This window comes from Bos grunniens, chromosome 6, assembly GCF_055505025.1.
Source record: "Bos grunniens cultivar Pamir isolate PY7600 chromosome 6, Bosgru_T2T1.0, whole genome shotgun sequence".
Taxonomy (NCBI): domain Eukaryota; kingdom Metazoa; phylum Chordata; class Mammalia; order Artiodactyla; family Bovidae; genus Bos; species Bos grunniens.
Window position 1 is genome coordinate 32,024,227 of NC_141170.1, and position 24,696 is coordinate 32,048,922.

General features: G+C 35.1%; 2 protein-coding genes across 2 annotated transcripts; both read right to left on the reverse strand.

Moving 5' to 3' along the window:
- Nucleotides 1–364: 364 nt before the first annotated feature.
- LOC147370523 (uncharacterized) lies at nt 365–3,346 on the reverse strand. Its single transcript, XM_086405497.1, is given in 3 exon segments — nt 365–941; nt 944–2,192; nt 3,227–3,346. Coding segments are annotated over 3 exon segments (1,752 nt in total). The 5' UTR covers nt 3,281–3,346; the 3' UTR covers nt 365–492.
- An 8,241-nt stretch (nt 3,347–11,587) lies between these two features.
- Nucleotides 11,588–24,668, reverse strand: CSN3 (casein kappa). The gene is made up of 5 exons (XM_086405498.1): nt 24,604–24,668; nt 22,115–22,176; nt 16,163–16,195; nt 13,621–14,149; nt 11,588–11,761 (listed from the first exon to the last, which is right to left on the reverse strand). The coding sequence occupies exons 2-4, from the start codon at nt 22,169–22,171 to the stop codon at nt 13,655–13,657; spliced, it is 585 nt and encodes a 194-aa protein (XP_086261624.1). The 5' UTR covers nt 22,172–22,176; nt 24,604–24,668; the 3' UTR covers nt 11,588–11,761; nt 13,621–13,654.
- Between the last annotated feature and the right edge of the window lie 28 nt (nt 24,669–24,696).

Below are 24,696 nucleotides of genomic sequence, written 5' to 3' on the forward strand. Positions count from 1 at the left end.
ATAATAATAAAATACACTAAAAAATGTTATCTTTTTATCCTTTTAGTTATCCTTCAGTACTTAAGGAATTAAGAGGATTTCAGGAATCTTACTCTTAGGACATTAAGGACTTTTTAGAGTGAAGTGAGAAGGACAAATTCCATTTCTATGTCAAGTGAAATTAATCATAATAAAGTGCAGTGACAGTTTTTCTTATGGTGCTTCAAATATGTGGCCTGATGTGTTCGTGATAGATAAAGAAGAAAGACTAAAACCTAAAATACAGTATGCTTAAATAATTGCTATATTTTCATGGCTAGGATTTTCAGTATTTTATCACATAATTTTGATTATTGGTTGGGGTACTTGATCAATATTCAAGGGCTATGTGTAGTAGCTATTACCTCAAGTTTCTGAGTAGTGTTATCAATTATAGGTTCAGGAGGGGGTGGCCCCTGGAGTTGAAGGAGTTACAGGGCCCATGGCATTAGTTTCTGGAATTGCAGTGGAATCTTAAGCAGACTCTGAGCCATATGCATAGTCAGAGGCTTCAATCTCATCTTGAGTGTAATAAAAATACTCTTCAGGAGTGGTGACATCCTTTTCAGGCAAAGTTGTACTGGTGGTGGTGATGGCACTGGGGAGAGCAGGAGTGAGAATGATAACAGGCAGAGTAGTGCTGAGGGTAGCAGTGTCCGCTCCTGGAGCAGCTGTTGTGGTTTTAAGAACCTCTGCAGTGGTTGCAGGGTTGGTCACAGTGTCAGTTGCACTCTTGGTGCTCACTATAGGGATTGTGGGGCCAGTCACAGTTACAGCAGTTTCTTGAATAGTTGTGCCAGTTTTAGCAGTAGTGGTTTCAATGACAGAAATGGTTTCATCAATGGCAGCAGCAGTAGTATCAGTTACAGCCATAGTTGAGTCACCTTCAAGGGTGGTTGTCTCTTGTCCAGTGGTGGGGCAGCAGCAGGCAGGGTGGTGATTTGAGATGTGGAGGTAGTAATAGTAGGTGAGAGGGTAGTGGTAAGGGCTTTTGTAGCAGGTGTAATTTGAGCCGTGCTGGTAGTAATATCATCAGCTCCTCTAGTGGCTGTCTTGGCGATGTTTGCAAAGGCAGTAGGCGGTGCTGTGTGTGATGCAGTAGCTGCTTCTATGGAAATCTCTGATAGCTGCTTTTTTCGTTGATGTGGACAAGGCTTTTGAGGTTTAGATGTCTGAGTCTGAAGTTTAGAGGAATGAGATTTTATTGGACAAGATGGTGGTGGATGAGGTTTTTGTACACGATGCTTCCATATAAGTGGTAATGCTGGATACCCTGAAGACAGGTCAACAGAATACAAAGGTCTTGTCTTCCTTCGTTTGTTTTTGGAAGGTAGATTCTGGCTTCCATCATAATTGCATCTTTGAGACTTTTTGTCAGTGGACTTAGTAATTCTTCTTGTAGTAGACCTGGAGCCTGTTAAGTTGTTCGGTGGAGTCCGCTTAGAAGCCACTCACCTCGTGTTACTCTCAGGAATTTTAGGGTTTGCACTTTTAGACTTAGGAACATGATGGCTCCTTATTGCACCTTGGGAAGCTGACGTCTGTCTAAGTACAGATTTAGCAGTGGGAGTCTTTCGTTTTGTTGTCTTTATAGTTGATTTCTGTGTAGCATTGGAAACTGAAGGCCTTTTCCCTGTATTGGGTGAAGGTGATGTCTGTTTGGGTGTAGACTTGGTAACTTTTGACTGTTTTGGTTTAGGCTTATCAATTTCCTTTCTTTTTATACCAGTCTCGGTGAAAGATGACTGTTTGGACTTAGACTTGTCTCCTAAGGTCAGTTTGGGTGTAGACTTGTGGATTAAATTCTGTTTTTCTGAAGTTGATTTTGACTGAGGCTGTTTTAGTACAGTGTTGTTAGTTAGAAATTGCTTTTTGGTAGAGGTAGACTTCTTTAGTGTATCTTGGAAAGGTAACGAGTGCTTGGATGTAGACTGGGAAGTCAGAGATTTTAAAAATGCAGATGCCAGAGATGAGTTTGATAAAACAGATGGAGATGCTCTTGGTCGAATTCCAGTAAGTGAAATATGGTTTGATGGCTGCTTTAATGTCTGGGCTTCAGCTTGTTTTAATGCAGCTTGTACATGAGGGGGTTTTGTTTTTTCTGTTTGGGCAGGTGAATTAAGCCTTGATAGCTTTTGTTTTGACTGGTCATAAGTTTTAAGACTCTCACTTGACTGCAAATAAAAAATATACAAGTAAAGAATTAAATACATGGCATCAGGTCACATTGAGTGTATTTAAAAATATTCACTAGTAAAAGTTTTAAAACAGCCATTAATTTTTTTTTCAGATTTGATTTACATTTTTTGAAAAGATTACTTTATGGAGCAGTTTTAGATTGATGGTGAATTGAGAGGAACATACAGAGTTCTCATATACTTCCTGCCTAGATATGCACGGTCTCTCCACTATTGTCAGGAATGGAACTACATTGACATATATTACTCAAAGTCTATAGTTTACATTAGACTTCACTTTTATACATTCCATAGGTTTTGACAAACATATAATTACATTTGTTTACCATGCATTCACCATCTTATAGAATTCTAGGCTTCACTACCCTAAAAATTCTGTTTTCTCCTTATTCATCCCTCCTAATCCCTGGCAAGCATTGATATTTTTTCTGGCTTTATAGTTTTGTTTTTTTTGAATGTGATATAATTGGAATCAAACAATATATAGCCTTTTCAGATTAATTCCCTTCATCTAGTAGTATAAATTTAAGATTCCATCATGTTTTTTTCATGATTTAGTAACTCTCTCTTTTTTTTTATGTGCAGAAAAAGATTCCACTACATGAATATACCATAGTTTATTTATTCAGTCACCACAAAAGGACAATTTGGTTGCTTCCAGATTTTGGCAATTATGAATAGAATGTCTGGGTACATAAAAATCATAAAAACATCTGGGTACACACTTGTGTGTGAACATAAATTTCTGATTGATATATATGTGTATGTGTAATATATATATATATATATATATATATATATATATATATCCTCATTGTATGAATATATAGAAAGAAATATAATAAAGTTCATGGTACATTTTTAAAAGGCAATACAGTATGAATTATCCTGGTTGCAAGAGCATTGATGTCTCACTCTGAGATGTTTTTGTGGCATATAATTGATATGAACATCTTTATCTTTTTCTAAATGAAAAGAAAATTACCTGTTGACCAGTATTGAAAACTTACCAAGAAGAATGTAGTAAGGTTCAAGATAATCATAGATAAGATAAGAGCATTCATGTTTTCTTTATGGACCCTAGCAAGAAATAATAATAAAGACAATCAATACCTAATTGTGTAGTGATAACAGATTATTCAAATCCATATTTATTTTGTTAAATTATGATTTTAAGACCTCTCAGAGAGCAATACTTCACTAAATAATTTACTGGCTACTCAGAAGCTTTCTGCATTATTTATATATAATAATATAAGCATAATTATGTAAGTGCAACTAACACACATATATGTATAAATAAATGCATGCATAAATTATGCACAATAGATATAATATATATTATATTATATACCAGGGCTTTATATTATATACCAGGGCTTCCTTGGTGGCTCAGATGATAAAGAGTCTGCCTGCAAAGCAGAAGACCTGGGTTCAATTCCTGGGTCAGGAAGATCCCCTGGAGAAGGGAATGGCAATCCACTCCAATATTCTTGCCTGGAGAATTCCATGGACAGAGGAGCCTGGCCGGCTACAGTCCATGGGGTCTCAAAGAGTCGGACATGACTACAGCCCACCGGGCCCTCCGGGATTTTCCAGGCAAGAGTACTGGAGTGGGGTGCCATTGCCTTCTCCGACATACAGACACATGAGCATAATTTAGAATCACTGGGGTTAACAGCTTAATAGTTTAACTATAAGAAGAAACTCATTATTAAAGCAAAAACTATTTTTAAAAAAGTTTTTAGGTTAAAAAAATTTAATTCACACTTTTAGAATGTTAAAGCCAATGCTTCCATAAAAGCCTGGAAGGGTCAAGCAAGTGGTGAAGTCTGCATCCCTTTGTCACCAGAAAATATTCTAGGTGGACTGAAGCATTCCTAATATAGCATTTTTTTTTTTACTCAACAAAGACAAGTTCGCCTTGTGATTTTTTTTTTTCACTTAAGTTGCATTTTATTAAAAGCTGCTATTCAGCCATAGAACTTGAGTAATTCATAGAACTAAGCTTTGATTAAACTGCAGACAGTGGAAGTGAGTGGAATTCATCCACTTTCAGTGGGTATAATTAGTGACCATCAGCAGTTAGTTTAATTGTTTTAGAAATTCTCAATCTCAATCTAAGAGAATCTCAATCTAAGTCAGCAGATAATTTCAATTATTAGTTTATCTATTACATTTATGTCCAAACTATGGAAAACTTGGAGCCAGAAAAGGAAAATCTATGTCCCAATCTTATCTGCACACATACCTTAGAAGGAGTTTCTCCTCTGGTTTCTGGTCAGGTTTTATCTTCTCTTAACCTCACTGATTCTTCTCTGGTAGTCATATCCAAAGGAAAACCAGTGAGAACCTTTTGAATAAATAAACCTTTTGTCCCTGAATGTCCCTCCTACTTATTTTCTTTTGAGGATAGACTGAGAAAGCTTTAATAAGATTCCCTTTAGCAAGGGTTAATACTGATTAAAAGAAGTCAAGCCTATTGACAAAATCAGTTGTTTGTGTGTATTCTTCCATGGAAATATTACACTTTAGTTACATCTTTTCTTAGGAAAAAGAACGTAATTTTATTCCTTATAAAACTTTTATCATTTGTACTATGACTTGAAATGATTAGATAAAAATTTGTTGTTTCTGTGACATGAAGAACATCAAAGTTTTATTCTTTAGGGTTCTTGTCTTAACCATCCCAGTAATGGTTATAGGTATTTTGTAATTAATTAATCAAAAGAATAACTTTTAAATATAGAAACTATATTGATGCCAAATATTAATTTTACAGGGGTGTTTAGGACTTTATTTTAATTTATTAATTAATCTATTAATTAACTTATTTTTGTCTGCACAAGGTTATTTTTAGGGCTTTAATCTTGCCTTTAAGAGTTTCTGGATTTCTCAATATATTCTAATAAAATACACTCATAAAAAGAGTGCACTTGACCTGTTTTTGTTCATCAGTCTAAACTATTAGGTTTATGGCCTTTATTCCAGTAATATTAGCATCTGGCCACCACTGCAGTTTATCACATTAAGAAGATTAGGAAAAGGATATGCCATCATTTCCTTTTTCTAAATAGTGTGCTAGGGTTAAGATAATACAAAATATTGATACAACAATTTGGTTAGTATTCTGATGATATTCAGCTTTCTTTTCTTGAAAATTGAGATTAAATTATAAAAACATTCTCTCTTTACCCTTTTATATTGCTGTGATTGGTATTATGATTTTCAGTAATTTTCTTTTGAGTTTAAAATTGGCATTTGGTAGTTTGGTTTATGATCAATAATAAACTGCTAAGGTTAACATTTTCCCTCCTGGATTTTGGTAAAGAAAATTCTAGATTATTTAGTTCTATTAAATGGGTATTTTAATTTCAGTTATTAACAACTGTTTTATTTCTTTACTTACTCATTTGTTTAGCAAATGTCTTGTTGTTCAGTCGCTTAGTCATGTCCAACCCTTTGCAACCCCATGAACTGCAGCACACCAGGCTTCCCTGTCCTTCACTATATCCTGAAGTTTGCTCAAACTCATGTCCATTGAGTCTATGATGCCATCCAACTGTTTCATTCTCTGTCACCCCCTTCTCCTCCTGCCCTCAACCTTTCCCAGCATCAGGGTCTTTTCCAATGAGTCACTCTTTGCATTAGGTGGCCAAAGTATTGGAGCTTCACCTTTAGCATCAGACCTTCCAATGAGTATTCAAGGTTGATTTCCTCTAGGTATTCACTGGTTTAATCTTTCTGTCCAAGGGACTCTCAAGAGTTTTCTATAGCACCACAATTTGAAAGCATCAATTCTTTAGCACTCAGCCTTCTTTGTGGTCCAACTCACTATTTGTGATTGACTACTGGAAAAATTTTGACTATATGGAACTTTGTCAGCTAAGTGATGTCTCTGCTTTTTAATATGCTGTCTAGGTTTGTCAAAGTTTTTAAAGAAATTTATCTATTTTTAAATGAAGGATAATTTCTACACAATTGTGTTGTTTTCTGCCAAACATCACATGGATCAGTCATAGGTGTACAAGGACAAGTGTCTTTTAATTTCACGGCTGCAGTCACCATCTGCAGTGATTTTGGAGCCCAAGAAAATAAAATGTATCACTGCTTCCACTTTTTCTCCATCTATTTGCCATGAAGTGATGGGCCCCAGATGCCATGATCTTAGCTTTTTAATTTTGAATTTTAAGCCAGTTTTTCCACTCTCCTCTTTCACCTTCTTCAAGAGTTCTTTAATTGCTCTTCATTTTTTGCTGTTAGTGTGCACATCTGAGGTTGCTAATATTTCTCCAGGCAATCCTAATTCCAGCTTGTGAGCCTTCCAGCTCAGCATTTTTCATGATGTACTCTGCATATAAGTTAAATAAGTGGGGCAATAATATACAGCCTTGACATACTCCTTTCCCAATTTTGAACCAGTTCATTGTTCCATGTCCGACTCTTAACTTGCTTCTAGTCCTGTGTACATGTTTCTCAGGAGTCTGGTAAGGTGGTCTGATATTCCCATCTCTTTTAGAATTTTCCAGAATTTGTTGTGATCCACACAGTTAAAGGCTTTAGTGTACTCAGTGACTTTATTTAGCTTCTATTATACAGTGTGGCTCAGTGGTAAAGAGTCTGCCTGTAATGCAGGAGCCACAGGAGCCGCAGATTCGATCCCTGGGTCAGGAAGATCTCCTGGAGGAGGGCATGGCAACCCACTTCAGTATTCTTGCCTGGAGAATCCCATGGCCAGAGGAGCCTGGGGAGTTACAGTCCATAGGGTCACAAAGAGTAAGACATGACTGAAGTGACTAAGCACAGCACAGCACGTACAATGTATTGGGGTTTCCCTGGTGGCTCAGATAGTATAGAATCTGCCTGCAATGCAGGAGACATGGATTCCATCCCTAGGTTGAGAAGATTCCCTGGAGAAGGTAATGGATACCTGCTCCAGTATTTTTGCCTGGAGAATTCCATGGACAGGAGGTCTGGTGGATTATAGTCCATGGGGTTGAAGAGTCAGACATGACTGAGTGACTGACACTTTTACTTCAAACAGTGTATTGGGTCTTACTTTAGAGAGACAGTGGTGAGAGAACATAGTTACTGTGCTCATAGGGCTTACCTCCCAGCAGAAGAGCTGGACAGGCAGGTGAAACAGGGGAACTGGTATTGGGGAAGGGGAAAGGAACTGGTATGGAAAGGGTGCTGTGGTAGCACATGTGTGAAGCGTTTGGTATTAGAAGTTGGGGAAAGTTTTTCTTAAGGATGTGATATCTAAACCAAGGAGACCAATTTTGATAATGTGATATGAATTACCCAAAGGATTTCAGCAGCTTCAAGCAAGTGCTGGTGTTGGTGATAATGCAGCTAAAGCCATGAGGGTTTGTTTCTGAGTCATTGGGCTGAATGGTATGAGGCTCTAATAGGCCTAGAGGAAGTAGGAAGGTAGTAATAGTAAGATCATGAAATTTAACTTTACCTTGTGAATGTTCTTTATGGATAGGGGTTAAAATTTATTGAATGCCCAGTTAATGGAGGATATTATCATGAATGTCTCGGACTCAAGGTTGTGTGTCCTAGAGTCAGATAACAAAGTCTGATAGATTGAATTGCTAGAGTTCAAAACAAAACTCTACCATTTAGTGGATTTTTGTTCTTGGGCAAATTATTAATACTTAATCTCTCTGGGCCTCAGTTTCTTCATTTATATGTGAACATAATCATAGAGCCTCTTTAAGAGAGTTCTATGTGAAATAAAGTAAAACATGTAAAATCTTTTATAGAGAGCCTGACACATATATCAGTAAATCAAAAAATGCACTTTCCACCTTATTTATTACCCAGAGCCACACAGTTAAGCAAGCGATTTTGAGCAAAACTTTAATTCAGTTCTATCCAAATCTAAAGCCTATAAATTTTCATTGTACGTTTAACTAAAGTGTGGCTCAGATGATAAAGAATCCACCTGTAATGCAGGAGACACAGGAGACTCAGGTTTGATAACTGGATTGATAGGATCCCCTTGAGGAGGCTGTGGCAACCCACTCCAGTGTTTTGCCTGGAGAATCCCATGGACAGAGGAGTTTGGAAGGCTACAGTCCATAGGGTTGCAAAGAGTCCCGACAGGACTGAGCTACTAGCACTTCACTTTTCAACACTTTCATACAAAATGAGGATCAATAAGAAGCTATTTCAAGAGGTTACTAGTGAAGATTAAGAGGTTTATATGTGTGAGAACTTTTTATACATTTAAAAAAGTGGTAAATAAATTATTATTATATAACTTATAACTGTTTTGGAAGACCTGAGAACTTGAATAATAAGATGTTTTTCTATTTCTCACCAGGCCATGAGGTCCTAGAGGTGGGGAGGAAGCATGATATATTCACATAGTGGGCATTTGGCAAATAATTGATAAATGAATGACTATGTGTGACCCTCCAGATCTCATTTATTTTCCATGCTAAAGACATAATTTCTCATATAAACTACCTTTGCAGAAATGGACTTTACCTCTGAAAGTAATTTATCCAAACCCAAAATAACCAACTCACCAATGTATTTTCTTAAAATGGAAATTGTAGTTGAAGGATTTACTATGTCACAGGGAAGCCCCTATTAGTGTTAATTAAAAAAAAAAAAATCAGAATCTGAAAGTAGAGAGTTATTTTATTTGGTGAGAATGTTAAAGACTCTGAGCCTGGGAATTTGCTCCCGGGAATGATCTAGACTAAAATTGGCATTACTTTTGGGCACTTAATGCTAACTCTAGTGTTCTCATTCTCTCTCTTGGCTGCTCAAGAATCACTTTGTGGCCTTCTAGAGTTGAACACTATGGCTTAGTTCTCTGACCCCAATGATTTAGCCATAAATTTAGATTTTCCCCATATCATCCTGCAGAAGATGGTCTTAATGAGTGGACCACTTTGAGAATCAGAAGAAATTATGAGCTCTGCCTTCAATTAAATGTGTATTTCCAAATTCACACTAAATTTACCTTGGAATTTCAAAGTTTCAAATAACCCCTGAGGTGTATTCACAGACTCTTTCAACATCCATTTATGATAAAAACTGTCCAGAAAGCAGGAATAGAAGGAACATACCTCAACATAATAAAAGCTATATATGACAAAACCACAGCAAACATTATCCTAGTGGTGAAAAATTGAAAGCATTTCCCCTAAATTCAGGAACAAGACAAGGGTGCCCACTTTCACCATTACTATTCAACATAGTTTTGGAAGTTTTGGCCACAGCAATCAGAGCAGAAAAAGAAATAAAAGGAATCCAGATTGGAAAAGAAGTAAAACTCTGTTTGCAGATGACACGATCCTCTACATAGAAAACCCTAAAGACTCCACCAGAAAATTACTAGAACTAATCAATGAATATAGTGAAGTTGCAGGGTATAAAATCAACACACAGAAATCCCTTGCATTCCTATATACTATTAACGAGAAAATAGAGAAATTAAGGAAACAATTCCATTCACCATTGCAACGAAAAGAATAAAATACTTAGGAATATATCTACCTAAAGAAACTAAAGACATATATATATAGAAAACTATAAAACACTGGTGAAAGAAATCAAAGAGGACACTAATAGATGGAGAAATATACCATGTTCATGGATCGGAAGAATCAATATAGTGAAAATGAGTATACTGCCCAAAGCAATCAATAGATTCAATGCAATCCCTATCAAGCTACCAATGGTATTTTTCACAGAGCTAGAACAAATAATTTCACAATTTGTATGGAAATATAAAAAAACCTTGAATAGTCAAAGCTATCTTGAGAAAGAAGAATGGAACTGGAGAAATCAACCTGCCTGACTTCAGGCTCTAATACAAAGCCACAGTCATCAAGACAGTATGGTACTGGCACAAAGACAGAAATATAGATCAATGGAACAAAATAGAAAATGCAGAGATAAATTCACGCACGTATGGACACCTTATATTTGACAAAGGAGGCAAGAATATACAATGGAGAAAAGACAATCTCTTTAACAAGTGGTGCTGGGAAAACTGGTCAACCACTTGTAAAAGAATGAAACTAGAACACTTTCTAACACAAAAATAAACTCAAAATGGATTAAAGATCTAAATGTAAGACCAGAAACTATAAAACTCCTAGAGGAGAACATAGGCAAAACACTCTCCAATATAAATCTCTATGACCCACCTCCCAGAATATTGGAAATAAAAGCAAAAATAAACAAATGGGACCTAATTAAACTTAAAAGCTTCTGCACAACAAAGGAAACTATAAGCAAGGTGAAAAGACAGCCTTCAGAATGGGAGAAAATAATAGCAAATGAAGCAACTGACAAACAACTAATCTCAAAAATATACAAGCAACTCCTACAGCTCAACTCCAGAAAAATAAACGCCCCAATCAAAAAATGGGCCAAAGATCTAAATAGACATTTCTCCAAAGAAGACATACAGATGGCTAACAAACACATGAAAAGATGCTCAACATCATGCATTATCAGAGAAATGCAAATCAAAACCATAATGAGGTACCATTTCACGCCAGTCAGAATGGCTGCGATCCAAAAGTCCAGAAGCAATAAATGCTGGATAGGGTGTGGAGAAAAGGGAACCCTCTTACACTGTTGGTGGGAATGCAAACTAGTACAGCCACTATGGAGAACAGTGTGGAGATTCCTTAAAAAACTGGAAATAGAACTGCCTTATGATCCAGCAATCCCACCGCTGGGCATACACACCCAGGAAACCAGAATCAAAAGAGACACGTGTACCCCAATGTTCATCGCAGCACTGTTTATAATAGCCAGGACATGGAAGCAACCTAGATGTCCATCAGCAGATGAATGGATAAGAAAGCAGTGGTACATATACACAATGGAGTATTATTCAGCCATTAAAAAGAATACATTTGAATGAGTTCTAATGAGGTGGATGAAACTGGAGCCTACTATACAGAGTGAAGTAAGCCAGAAAGAAAAACACCAATACAGTATACTAACGCATATATATGGAATTTAGAAAGATGGTAATGATAAGCCTATATGCGAGACAGCAAAAGAGACACGATGTATAGAACAGTCTTTTGGACTCTGGGAGAGGGAGAGGGTGGGATGATTTGGGAGAATGGCATTGAAACATGTATAATATCATATAAGAAGTGAATCGCCAGTCCAGGTTCAATGCAGGATACAGGATGCTTGGGGTGGTGCACTGGGATGACCCAGAGGGATGGTACGGGGAGGGAGGTGGGAGGGGGGTTCAGGATGGGGAACACGTGTATGCCCGTGGCAGATTCATGTTGATGTGTGGTAGAACCAATACAATATTGTAAAGTAATTAGCCTCCAATTAAAATAAATAAATTAAAAAAGAAAAGAGATCCATTGCATTTGATTGGCTTTATTATGCAGGAATCAAAAAATTAAATCTGGCATAAAAGTAAAATGTAAGAGGAGACGAGAAAGGAGCCGGATCTGTGAAAATCATATTCTCTGTTCACCGAAGGCAGACAACTGGCCAAAGGAAAGTTTGAAGTAGTCATTTGGTTTCAGCTAGACCTATAAAAATGACAGTTTAGAGATTTAGTTCACAATGTGCTAACAGTTCTCATGATATGTATTTTATTTAGCTTCTGTGATTTGCTTCATGTCTGTATCCAAGTAGTTTATCTAACTAAATATATAAATTTAAATATTTAAATTCACCACATAGTGAACTGATACAATTGTCTTCATCTAATATTCACAGAAAGACACAGTCCTATACATTCTTTTTTTATAAGTGATCTTATACTGTGTGGTTTTAACTTAGGAATCTAGGTTCTTGAGTTTTGAACAAATGTTGACTATTGAGATAATGATTATTTTATTAAAAACAATCATGTAAATATAATGTATTTCATATCAATAAAATAGATAGTTGCATACTCAATTACTTGTTTTCATTTTGTGTCCATTAATTTTTTCATTTTCTTTTTGAAATTTTAATGAGTCAAAGATTTATCAGCTTATTATCTTCTCTTTCTTACCAGATGTCCTATTAAACACAATCTCAGTAATAAAATTTACACATATGCTGATCTTGGAAAATTAGAGTATGTTTTCTGTTTTTATTTTTATTAACAAATAGCCCATATGGAAATAGCAGACATACTAATTAAGCCTTACTATCTGAAATCAAGCAAGTTTGATTTGGTTTCCAGTTTTGAACTTTCAGCTGTAGCAATTTGCATCCATAGCTTTCATTTGTGGATTTAAGATGGTAATATAATCCATTCCATATGGCTGCTACAGGATTAAACTGAGATTGTTATGTAGTTTTGATAATTTAGTAAGGACTTGATATTTTAGTTGAAAGTAAATTTTAATATTTACTAATTATACTTCTTTTCTAGAGCATTATATTTCACAGATTGATTGCTTTTTACATCTCATTCACAATATGCTTTCTCACTTGAATCTCATAGCAACCAAAATTATGAGAAAATGAGAGTGATGACTCTTTAGAGAGAGTAATGAATTGCTTAAAGTCACACAACAGAAGAACCAGGCTTCTCTGATCTATTGCTATTACCATTATATCATGCTGAGTTCATTTTAGACCAAAAATCATGTAGACAGTGTGATGAAAGTATTTGTTGCCTAGAATCTCAAAATGTTGTCACTTTCTTCCTAAATTATTTCACAATCTTTAGTTATTTTCTATCTTATTGATCTTTCTGTTTAACCTCTTCATGTGTTTTAAATTATTTTGGACTCTGCCATTATCCATTGATTCAAATAATAAATAGACATATTTTACATTATATTTAAAGTTCTGAAAGTTTCCTCTTAATAAGTAGGTGCTTTTCAAGTTAAAAATTAGAATTTTTCTGTGGGATTACCTTACAATAGGAGAAATTTGGGTGCCTAACCTTATACAGCCTTTCGGAAGTGATGCCTGAGATAAAATGCTATGAGTGAAACATTGTTTCCTTTCATTCTATTCTTACCAAAAGTAGAGTGCAACAACACTGGTATACAATTAAAATATATTTAAACTCATATCCTATATGATTTTTTTCTAAGAAAACATATTTTTGAGATAAGAAAAATCATGAGTTGACACTGTACTTTACTGTTTTTGTGTGTGAACAGGAGTAAAATAAAACTAATAGATTCAAGGAGTATACCAATTGTTGAAAAAGGTTTAATAATAAAATCTGCAATTTTTACTCATTTTGTAAAATATTTTAAAACTTTCTTGTTGGGAAAGAATCTAGTATATACATGATAAAGAACCAGCAAATGTAAGTTATAATTAGCCCATTTCGCCTTCTCTGTAACAGATTTAATTTATCCATCTACGCTAGTTTAGATGTTAACGATTTTATTAATAAGTCCATGAATCTTGGCTGTTATTCATTTTGCTTATTTACCTGCGTTGTCTTCTTTGATGTTTCCTTAGAGTTTTTAGACCGCAGTTGAAGTAACTTGGACTGTGTTGATCTCAGGTGGGCTCTCAATAACTTCTGGAGAAGCTTCTGGAGAAGCTTCTAGAGTAGCTACAGTGCTCTCTACTGCTTCGGTGGTAGGTGTACTTGTAGGCTCACCACTAGCAATGGTATTGATGGTAGGGATTTCTGTTTTATCCTGATTTTTCTTTGGTGGAATGGCCATAAATGATAAATGTGGGTGTGGGTGACGTGCCATGGTAGTTGGCTGGGCTTGGCAGGACTTGGCAGGCACAGTATTTGACAAAACTTGCCATTGAAGAATTTGGGCAGGTGACCTAACTGCAGCTGGCTTTGCATAATATGGGTATGGCAGAAATTGATTATTAATTAGTGCAACTGGTTTCTGTTGGTAGTAATTGAGTCCATAACTAGGATACCTACTCAGCACATACTGAATTGGGATATATTTGGCTATTTTGTCACTGAAGAATCTTTCATCTTTCTCACAGCGCTGTAAAAAAATAAATTATGCAGAATGGTATTATTTCTTGCCTGGAGAATCCCAGGGACTGGGGAGCCTAGTGGGCTGCCATCTATGGGGTCACAAGAGTCAGCCAGGACTGAAGCGACTTAGCAGCAGCAGAAGCAGAGTGAAGAGATATCTTAAATCAGAATTTTTTGAAACAAATTGTTACAGTATTTGATGTTAAGAAAGTACAACATTGGGAACAGTGAACCCAGAAACCATATTATTTTATAAAATATGGATTTGTACATCTTCCTTCCACTTCTTGATTTTCAGCAAATATTAAAAATAACATTAGTTTCAAAAAAAATTAGATGAGATAGCTCATAATGTAAACCACTTTGCCCAGAGCTTGGCATATATAAAAAGTGCTCAGTAAATGTTGCACTTTATAAGCACCACAGCTAGACCAGTTTCATAGAGAGCTTTGACATACAATACACAAGCATACTACACACAAAGAAAAAAACTGTATATCTCTTTCCATATATATGAGTGTGTATATGTGTGTGTGTGTATATATATATATATATATATGTTTATTCTCACCACATGTTTGTAACTGTTTTTTATTTTATTTATCTAGGGATTAGGTTAAGGGTGCATTTTATCTAAACTAATTCAAGCAAAATAGTAAAAATAATGTGATGTGGATTCCTGGGTTTATATGTTGGGGGTTTTTTTCTGCTTAGTTTTATCCGTTAAAAATCAGTTAGGAAATTTTCCATCTTTATTTGCCACAGTTCTATCAATTAGGTGCAGTCATAAAATACATTAATTACGTGCAGTTAACTATATACAATTATATTATATACTGATATATTAGTATTGTATATTATATAATCATCTAATATTATAAATTATATTATACATTATATTATATATTATATGTAATGATGTGATGTGATATGGATTCTTGGGTTTATATATATTTTATATAATTTATAAAATTTTATAATATATATTATATATAATATTATAATATTTATATATTATATATTCAGTTCAGTTCAGTTCAGTCACTCAGTTGTGTCCAACTCTTTCTGACCCCGTGAACTGCAGCACACTAGGCCACCCTGTCCATCACCAATTCCTGGAGTCCACCCAAACCCATGTCCATTGAGTCCATGATGCCATCCAACCATCTCATCCTCTGTCGTCCCCTTCTCCTCCTGCCTTCAATCTTTCCTAGCATCAGGGTCTTTTCAAATGAGTCAGCTCTTCACATCAGGTGGCCAAAGTAATAGAACTAATCAATTATTAATATATATTATATAAAACTATATAATAATATAATATATATTCCACATCACATCATGTGATATATTGTGATATAATGTGATATATATCACATAATATCACATTATATGATAAATATATATATTCCACATCACATCACATCATGTGATATATATAATATTATATTATAATTAACTAATTATAATAATTGATTAGTTCTATTAATTAATATTAATTAGGTACAGTTATAAAATACAAAATCATTAGATCTTTCCTTATGAATAGAAACAAATTAATGAAATTATACCTCAAAGCAAGGCTTTCTCATGAAAGGAGACATATTTAAAGGTATTCATTCAAACAAACTGGGGGAATGAATACAATTGTATGAGAAGCATCTGAAGATGTTTCAGAGAGGGATCATTCCCCATTTCTTAAAAAGTAGACAGAAGAAATATTAAGCTTTGCTTTTGTTTTCATTGTTTTCCCAGTATTAAATTCTGAGAAGGTTTTCTCATGTTGCTAAATACTCATGAAAATCAACACGACTTGGCCTGTAAAGTGATACCAAGATTTTAGATAAACATTGATGTGGATTCATATGAGTGGTTGCTGAAATGATTATTTTTACAAAGATTATTCAACTATTTTATGTAGTTTAAATATTTACTTAGTCTTTTGATAGAAGGCATTTTAATATCATTAAACTTTGCAGAATTTTATTCCTTGGATTCATATCTCTACTGGAAACAAACTTACTATTGGTTGTTCTTGGTTTTGCTCCTGGGCACCCTGTTGAGATTCAGAGAAAGAATCAGAAACAAGAAGTTAGAAGAAAAAAAAGCATGATAGAGTCTAGTTTTTGTGATTTAAAAATATCTTTTATAAAAAAGATAAAACATGTTTTTCTTGCTTTTATTTTAGTATTGTAAAATATTATAAAGCACTTTTCTAGGTTATCTATAGTCTGTGACAGAGAAGGCAATGGCACCCCACTCCAGTACTCTTGCCTGGAAAATCCCATGGATGGAGGAGCCTGGTGGGCTGCAGTCCATGGGATCACTAAGTGTCGAACATGACTGAGTGACTTCACTTTCACTTTTCACTTTCATGCATTGGAGAAGGAAATGGCAACCCACTCCAGTGTTCTTGCCTGGAGAATCCCAGAGACGGGAGAGCCTGGTGGGCTGCCGTCTATGGGGTCGCACAGAGTTGGACACGACTGAAGTGACTTAGCAGATAGTCTGTGAAACCCTCAAGAAATGACAGATACATGCTAACTTAAATAGCAATAATGAGCCCCATGGTTAAGTTGTTCTTAAAAATCACTATTTAGGGAGAAAAATTTAAGATTGAAAAGAATATGATCATTTGATCTCTGTACCAACAACTATATATGATATTGCTTAAATGAAGAACATGAACAACCGATATTCAATTTGTATTGAATATATATTGCTAAAAATAAGAGGAGAATTTAGCATATTTTTTTGTTTCTGCTCTCCTAAGATGATTTATGAGGTTTTCTTTTTTTTAATATAAATTTTTTTATTTTAATTGGAGGCTAATTACTTTACAATATTGTATTGGTTTTGCCATACATCAACATGAATCCGCTACAGGTGTACACATGTTCCCCATCCTGAATCCCTCTCCCTCCTCCCTCCCCGTATCATCCATCTGGTTGATTAAAAATCCATCCATCCAGTGCTTGATTAAAAAATTGCCTCTAGCATAACACTGGTATATAAATGTTATATAAATAATAGCATTTAAAAAATTATCATGTATTTATAGTACTTTTCTTAGTTCTGGATTGTAACATGCATAGGAAATCAGGAGTGAGAAAGTAGTTTCCAGGCATATCTATATGAAGCTTTAAAACTTACAAAAGGTGAGTTCATAATGGTAAATAGTTTTAAGATGACAGTTTTAGTTTAAGACTTTTCACACATATCCCTGGGATATAAAAGATCCTATAAACCTTTAGGAAGTTGTTGGTATAGGATATCAGAGATTTAAAAAAAATAATAAAATACAGGGTGTGTTAAGACAGGGACTTATTTACCTCTAAATTTATTAAGTCATTAGTTTAAAATTTAAAAAGTTATATTAATATTGAAAGTTTGCCTACACTAAAAAATCCTGAAAATTTAGATATAGATTTGATATAATATCAGTCTACCTGCATTATGTATTCCTAGTATATGTTCATTTTAGTATCTTGTATCTTAAATTTTTTAAAGGCATATGATCTCATATCATTTTTTCCATCACCTCAGTTTTCATACTTGCATATTCAAAGTTGAAAAACAATCAATGGTTATGTCATGAAATGTTTGTTCTTTACTGTTAACTTTTAAAGGTTTATCAAAAAATGTTTTTATTATAAATACAGGCATGGATAACATCTGGATAGATATCAATGGACTTTTAAAATGACCTATGAACTTTAGCCCACGAGGCTCCCCTGTCCATGAATTCTCCAGGTAAGATACTTGAGTGGGTAGCCATTCCCTTCTCCGGGGAAATCTTCCCAATCCAAGGATGAAAACTAGGTCTCCTGCATGCAGGCAGATTCTTTACTTTCTGAGACACCAGGGAAGCCCAGATGTCAATGGCCTTTTAAATAGTTTTCAGTGATTTCTTAAAACAGTCCATCAAAAACATGATTTTGGGGGGAAAATACAGAAATTATTAAACTTCTGTACAGTAAAGATATACCAATTTATAATGTCATCAATAGACTATAAGATTGTGCAGTTCATCTTGTAATTGCTAGTAATAAGTGTTATCTTAGTTATTTATATTTTGGAGAGAAGGAATACATTTAGCACATAAAAGATGCTACAACATTGCTGTATTGCTGCTGCTGCTGCTAAGTCACTTCAGTCGTGTCTGACTCTGTGTGACCCCAGAGACGGCAGCCCACCAGGCTTCCCCGTCCCTGGGATTCTCCAGGCAAGAACACTGGAGTGGCTTGCCATTTCCTTCTCCAATGCATGAAAGTGAAAAGTGAAAGTGAAGTCGCTCAGGATGTCTACTTGAAAGTTACACAGTCGTGTCTGACTCCTAGTGACCCCATGGACTGCAGTCTACCAGGCTCCTCAGTCCATGGGATCTTTCAGGCAAGAGTACTGGAGTGGGGTGCCATTGCCTTCTCCGATTGCTGTATTAAGTTGTATGATTTTGATTGGGTAAGTAAGATTGTATAAGATTGGATGGTAAAAATTATATAAACTTTCATTCTTCTTTTGAATTATTTGTTTATATCCATGGGGCTTGTAGCTTTGTGAAGACAGGAAGGAGAGTTTGGGGATAGCACTGGCTTAAATAGTTCAAGAAGATGTTTTCAGAGGTCAAGCAGTTGTGAATCACTTTCTGATTTAAACTTTAACCTCTATCCCTCAAGAGAAAGCCCAAGTTCTAAATATGCAGGTGACCACAATAAAATCAAGTTTCAAAGAAGAAAGGAAGAAATATGAAGGTCATAGTAATTCAAATTTTTAAAAAGATTCTAAAAATTTACCAAATAGAATTATTTAAGAGATATTAACTTGAAAGCAAAACTAAATTTAATAATAAATAAATTATGAAACAAGGACTAGTGCTGTTCCAAATTTTACAGTTTAAGAGGAGGTCATCAATTCAGTTCAGTCGCTCAGTCATATCAGATCTTTGCAATCCCATGGACTGCAGCACGCCAGGCTTCCCTGTTCATCACCAACTCCTGGAGCTTATTTAAACTCATGTCCAGAGTCGGTAATGCCATCCAACCATTTCATCCTCTGTTGTTCCCTTCTCCTCCTGCCTTCAATCTTTCCCAGTATCAGGGTCTTTTCCAATGAGTCAGTTCTTCTCATCAGATGACCAAAGTATTGGAGTTTCAGCTTCAGAATCTGTCCTTCCAATGAATATTCAGGACTGATTTCCTTTAGGACAGACTGGTTGGATCTCCTTGCAGTCCAAGGGATTATCAAGAGTCTTCTCCAACACCACAGTTCAAAAGCATCAATTCTTCAGTGCTCAGCTTTCTTTATAGTCCAACTTTCACATCCATACATGATTACTGGAAAAGCCATAGCTTTGACCAGACAGACCTTGGTTGGCAAAGTAATGTCTCTGCTTTTTAATATGCTATCTAGGTTGGTCATAGCTTTTCTTCCGAGGAGCAAGCGTCTTTTAATTTCATGGCTGCAGTCACCATATGCAGTGATTTTGGAGCCCCAGAAAACAAAGTCTGTCACTGTTTCCATTGTTTCCTCATCTATTTGCCATGAAGTGATGGGACCGGATGCCATGATCTTCGTTTTCTGAATGTTGAGCTTTAAGCCAATTTTTTCACTCTCTTCTTTCACTTTCATCAAGAGGCTCTTTAGTTCTTCTTCGTTTTCTGCCATAAGGGTGGTGTCATCTGCATAGCTGAGGTTATTGATATTTCTCCTGGCAATCTTGATTCCAACTTGTGCTTCATCCAGCCCAGCATTTCTCATGATGTACTGTGTGTATAAGTTAATAATCACGGTGATAATATATAGCCTTGATGTACTCCTTTCCTGATTTGGAACCAGTCTGTTGTTCCATGTCCATTTCTAACTGTTGCTTCTTGACCTGCATACAGATTTTTCAGGAGGCAGGTCAGGTGGTCTGGTATTCCCATCTCTTTATGAATTTTCCAGTTTGTTGTAGAGTAGAAGTAGTTTGTTACAGAGTATAAGGACTTGTGCTCATCTTCTGCAAGAACTCCAAAATTTCACTCACTGCTGAACAACCATCAACAGAAGAATGTTGGATCCCACCGAGGAAAGATACCTCATGTCCAAGGGCAAAGGAGAAGCCCCAGCAAGATGGTAGAAGGGTGAAATAGCATTTAGAATCAAACCCCATACCCGCCAGAGATGCTTGGAGGGCTCAAATAAGCCTGGTATGCACCAGGACCCAGAGACTCCACAGAGACTGAGCCAGAACTTTGTTTGAATGTCTCCTGTGGAGGTACAGGTCAGCAGTTGACTGCTGCTGGGCAGGAGCTCTGGGTGCAGTAGACCTGGGTATGGCATAAGCCCTCTTAGAAGAGGTCACCATTAACCCCACCATAGAGCCTCTAGAACTTACACAGGACTGAGGAAACAGACTCTTGGAGGGCACAAACAAAAGCTTGTGTGCACCAGGACCCAAGAGAAAGAAGCAATGACCCCACAAGAGACTGAACCAGACTTGCCCATGAGTGTCCAGGAGTCTCTGGCAGAGGCATCGGTCAGAGGTGGCCTGCTGCAGGCTGGAGGCACTGAGTGCAGTGGTGTTAGCATGGGACCTTTTGAAGGAGGTCGCCAGCCATTATCTTCATTACCTCCACCATAATTTGGCCTCAGGTCAAAAAACAGGGAGGGAACACAGCCCTGCCCATTAACAGAAAATTGGATTAAAGATTTATTGAGCATGACCCTGCCCATCAAAACAAGAGGAGGTCATACAGCATCAGATATTTAAATTTTAAATGTATTTATTTTTAGTTGGAGGATAATTGCTTTACAATATTGTGTTGGTTTCTGCCATACATTAATATGAATCAGCCATTGGTATGTTATGTCCCCTCCCCCTTGAACCTCCCTTCCACCTCCCACCCCATCCTACCCCTCTAGGTTGTCACAGAGTCCTAGGTTTGAGCTCCCTGCATCATACAGCAAATTTCCACTGGCTATCTAATTTTACACATGGTAATGTATAATGTTTTTAATTAAATTCCTATCTCACACAAACTCCAGTCTATTTAGAGACTAAATTCTTAAAATATTAGGATGTTGTTTAAGTTTTTCTTTTTTCTTTTTACCAATTTCAAATAACTTGATATGTATGTTTAACATTCAAATATATTGTAACTTTTGTTATAATCTTCATATTTTGTCAACTCCCTCTCAAGGATTGTATGCATAAATAACTATGATTTTCAGGCATTACACTCTGTAATGTACTATAATTACATGTAATATGAAAAAGGTTTGGGGTTTTTTCCTTTTAATTTTTTTGACTAGTTTTCCTCATTGTTTTGGCTATTGGTCTGTTTTATTTTCATGTTCATTTGGGGATCCCAGGCACTTATTTGCCAACAGTAAGAACAGGAAAATAAACATCTGATGGTTTCAGATGTTTGCCTAAAAATCGAAGAGGTGTTTATGGATATAATCCCTGAGAGGGAGTTGACACAATGGAAATATTATAACAAAAGTTACAATACACTTAAATATTAAAAGTACATGTCAAGTTATTTGAAATTGGTAAAAAAGCTTAAACAAGCTCCTAATATTTTAAGGATTTAGTTTCAAAACAAATTGGAGTTTGCATGAAATAGGAATTTAACTAAAAACATTTCTGATCTTCGTCTATGGTTTATATATTTATTTTTTGTGAATTATTTTAAGTGCATATTATAATTTAAAAATATTTTCAGGATTTTTTCCCCCAAATGTATTTTCTCTATCATATAAGAATTTTAAAGGTTTTCTCTAGATGATAAAGTGTGATTTCTTTATTCCTAGAAACCAGAAGAATATCCAGAAGAATATGACTTTAATAAGAAAAATAAATGTAAAAATAAATTACTTATGCAGCTATTTTGTTCTATAAAATATAACTGTATTTAGAAATTTACACAATTAAAGCCCTTCAATAAATTAAAAAAATTTGATACAAACTGATTAGATGAAATTAACTCACCAAAAATGGCAGGGTTAATGCCAGGATAGTCACAACTAGGAAAAAACTCTTCATCATTGCACCTAAAATTAAATTAAAAACATTAGATTAACAGGATCTGTTGCTGATAATTTAGGAGTGACTTGGAGCAATGTTTTATTTGATTTAAGGGTGGGAAAAGCCAGAATGAGGGGGAGATATAGCCAATGTGAAAAATCTATTTTATTAAAAGCTTTAGAAAAACAAAATGGTAGGAAATATATGAATTTAATTTTTGGTTATGTTACTGAATGAGTCATTACAAGGTTAATCCTGTATTCATTTCATATGTACCAAGAACGTAGTAGGAACAAAGCTCTGTGTGTCAGCGTTGAGCTTATTAAGGTGAATTGGTCAAGTAACATAAATTTTAGGAAGAGTTGCAATGTACACAAATCACTGTTAGATAAAAGAGTAGAAAGTGTCACAAAAGTGCTGTTCTACAGATAGAAGTGTTCAGTTAAGAAATCAATAAATTATTTCTGTAGGACATAGCATATAGGTGGGACTTGCCCATGCAGAGATTAATAGCGAGGAACTTCAAGGAAAAGAGAACTCCTTAGGAATATCCATGGGCATTTGAATGGAGGGAAGGGAAAGACAAAGTTGGATAGAAAGTTTAGGGCAAAGAAAGATGAGGCATTAAATGCCAGGCTAAAGAATTAGATAGCTTTCCTAACGCTAGTCGAGTGGCTTCAGGTAAGAAACTGAGGTGACTACACATTCCTTTGGAGAACTGATCTCCATCTTGGGCTCTATTCTCTACTTTGAATAAGTATTTCCCTTTATCTGGCCCTAGTATTCTTTTTGCCTATAAATAAAAGTTTGAACTGAAATGTCTGAAATTCTCTAATTCTGTGATTGATCTAGTAGGAATACTTAAAGAGATTGGGGGGAGTATCCTGAAACTGCATTTTTCATAATCTGCTTCTCCAGTAATCATAAGTTATATAATTAGCTTGATCAATTTAATGAAAAAATGTAAGATATGACAATTACAGTTTTCTGGATGAAATATTTGAAGAAATAAATTAACCTTATCTTTCTAAAGACTCAAGTATAGGGTAGTAATACCTATTTATTTGATTTGAAAAGCTAAATTGTCTTTTTAGAAAGATCATATAACATTTTAGATTTTTAAAATATTAATAAATTTTGCATTTATAAATTAAATACTACATCTTGTTATAGCCATTGTTATCATGCTTGTATAGACTTGAAACCTGCAAACTGAGTTTTATAGACTAGGGTCACAGAGTTAGAAGTTCAGGCTTGATAAAGAGCGCACACCAGACTCAACTCAATTTTGATTTCCAGGTAAGAATGACTAAAAAGGCTGTCTACTAAACTGACTTCAGAACCTCTGATGGAATATCACTGAATGGAAAAGAACTTAATGTGAGTTCAAATTTGAGCAACCTACAGCACTGATTGTTTCCTCAAATTTCATTGAATAGAATGGAGCTCCTTATGAATTCTTCACTTGCCAGTGAAATTTTTCTTAGTTGAAATAGATTTAATATATAACATTGTGTTAATTTAATGTGTCTAACATGTTTATTTAATGTATTTGTGCATCATAATTTGATTGCAATTGTATTGATAATTAACAACTCTGTCATGTCACATAATTATCATTTCTTTTTTGTGGTTGGAATAATTAATATCTAGTCTCTTATTAAGCTTGATGATTACAATACAGTACAGTGAATATAGAAAAAATATTGTACAATAATCATTGGCTAACTTTTAAGATTGTAGTCTGAACAATATTTCTATGGTGAATCATGGAATTTTTTATAATTCATGCAAAATGATATCACAAACACTCATACAAAAACATCTTGTAAAATGGTAGTAGTTATTCTTTTTTTAGCATAAACAGAAACCAGAGAAATAAGACCATTCTTATCAGTTACTTAAAACAGTAAGTACTTGAATTTGCCTTCATAACTTGGCAATCCAGAAAAATTTGTGAAACAGAACTATTCAGCTTTCATGAAGGATGTATAAGTCCTGTTATTTTTTAAAGTTGTATACTATGACAAATGAAATTATAACCTTTAGACAGAAATAAAATTTTGAAATTAATTAAGGGATCAATCTGGATTATGCTGTACTTTCATCTTCCTAAAAAGTTAGCCCTCCACATTTGTCTGTAGGAATAGATTCACTGTCTTGAACATACTTTTTTTTTTTTTTTTAAGAATCTACATTGTCTTCAGTACTTTAGCAAGTATCAAATCTTGACTTTAACCCAAAGTGAAGTTAAAAATAAATTTTATCATAACATTATACAGAATCTAAGATTTAGATTAGAAACTAATATCATAATGATGACAAAGGATATTCAAGCTTAACAATAAAAGCCAAAAGGAAGAAAATGTTCTTCTAAAATAACTTTGGTGGTGTAATAATTACAGTCTGCTGTGAATAAGAATTATTCTCTTTGAATGTTTTAATGTGATTACCTTTCCTTGTGACCGTCAGCTCTTGCTTGGCAGTAGGTTCAGTTGGCCTTTCCACTGTAAGGAACACCCAAGGTAAATAACCAGAGACTAATT

Excerpts from the sequence above, each read along its gene's own strand:
- CSN3 (XM_086405498.1), bottom strand. The coding sequence starts at position 22,171 with ATGATGAAGAGTTTTTTCCTAGTTGTGACTATCCTGGCATTAACCCTG. Across the intron at positions 16,196-22,114 it reads CATTAACCCTGCCATTTTTG|GGTGCCCAGGAGCAAAACCA; the intron begins GTGAGTTAATTT and ends GAATCTCAACAG. Across the intron at positions 14,150-16,162 it reads AAAACCAAGAACAACCAATA|CGCTGTGAGAAAGATGAAAG; the intron begins GTAAGTTTGTTT and ends ATTTTTTTACAG.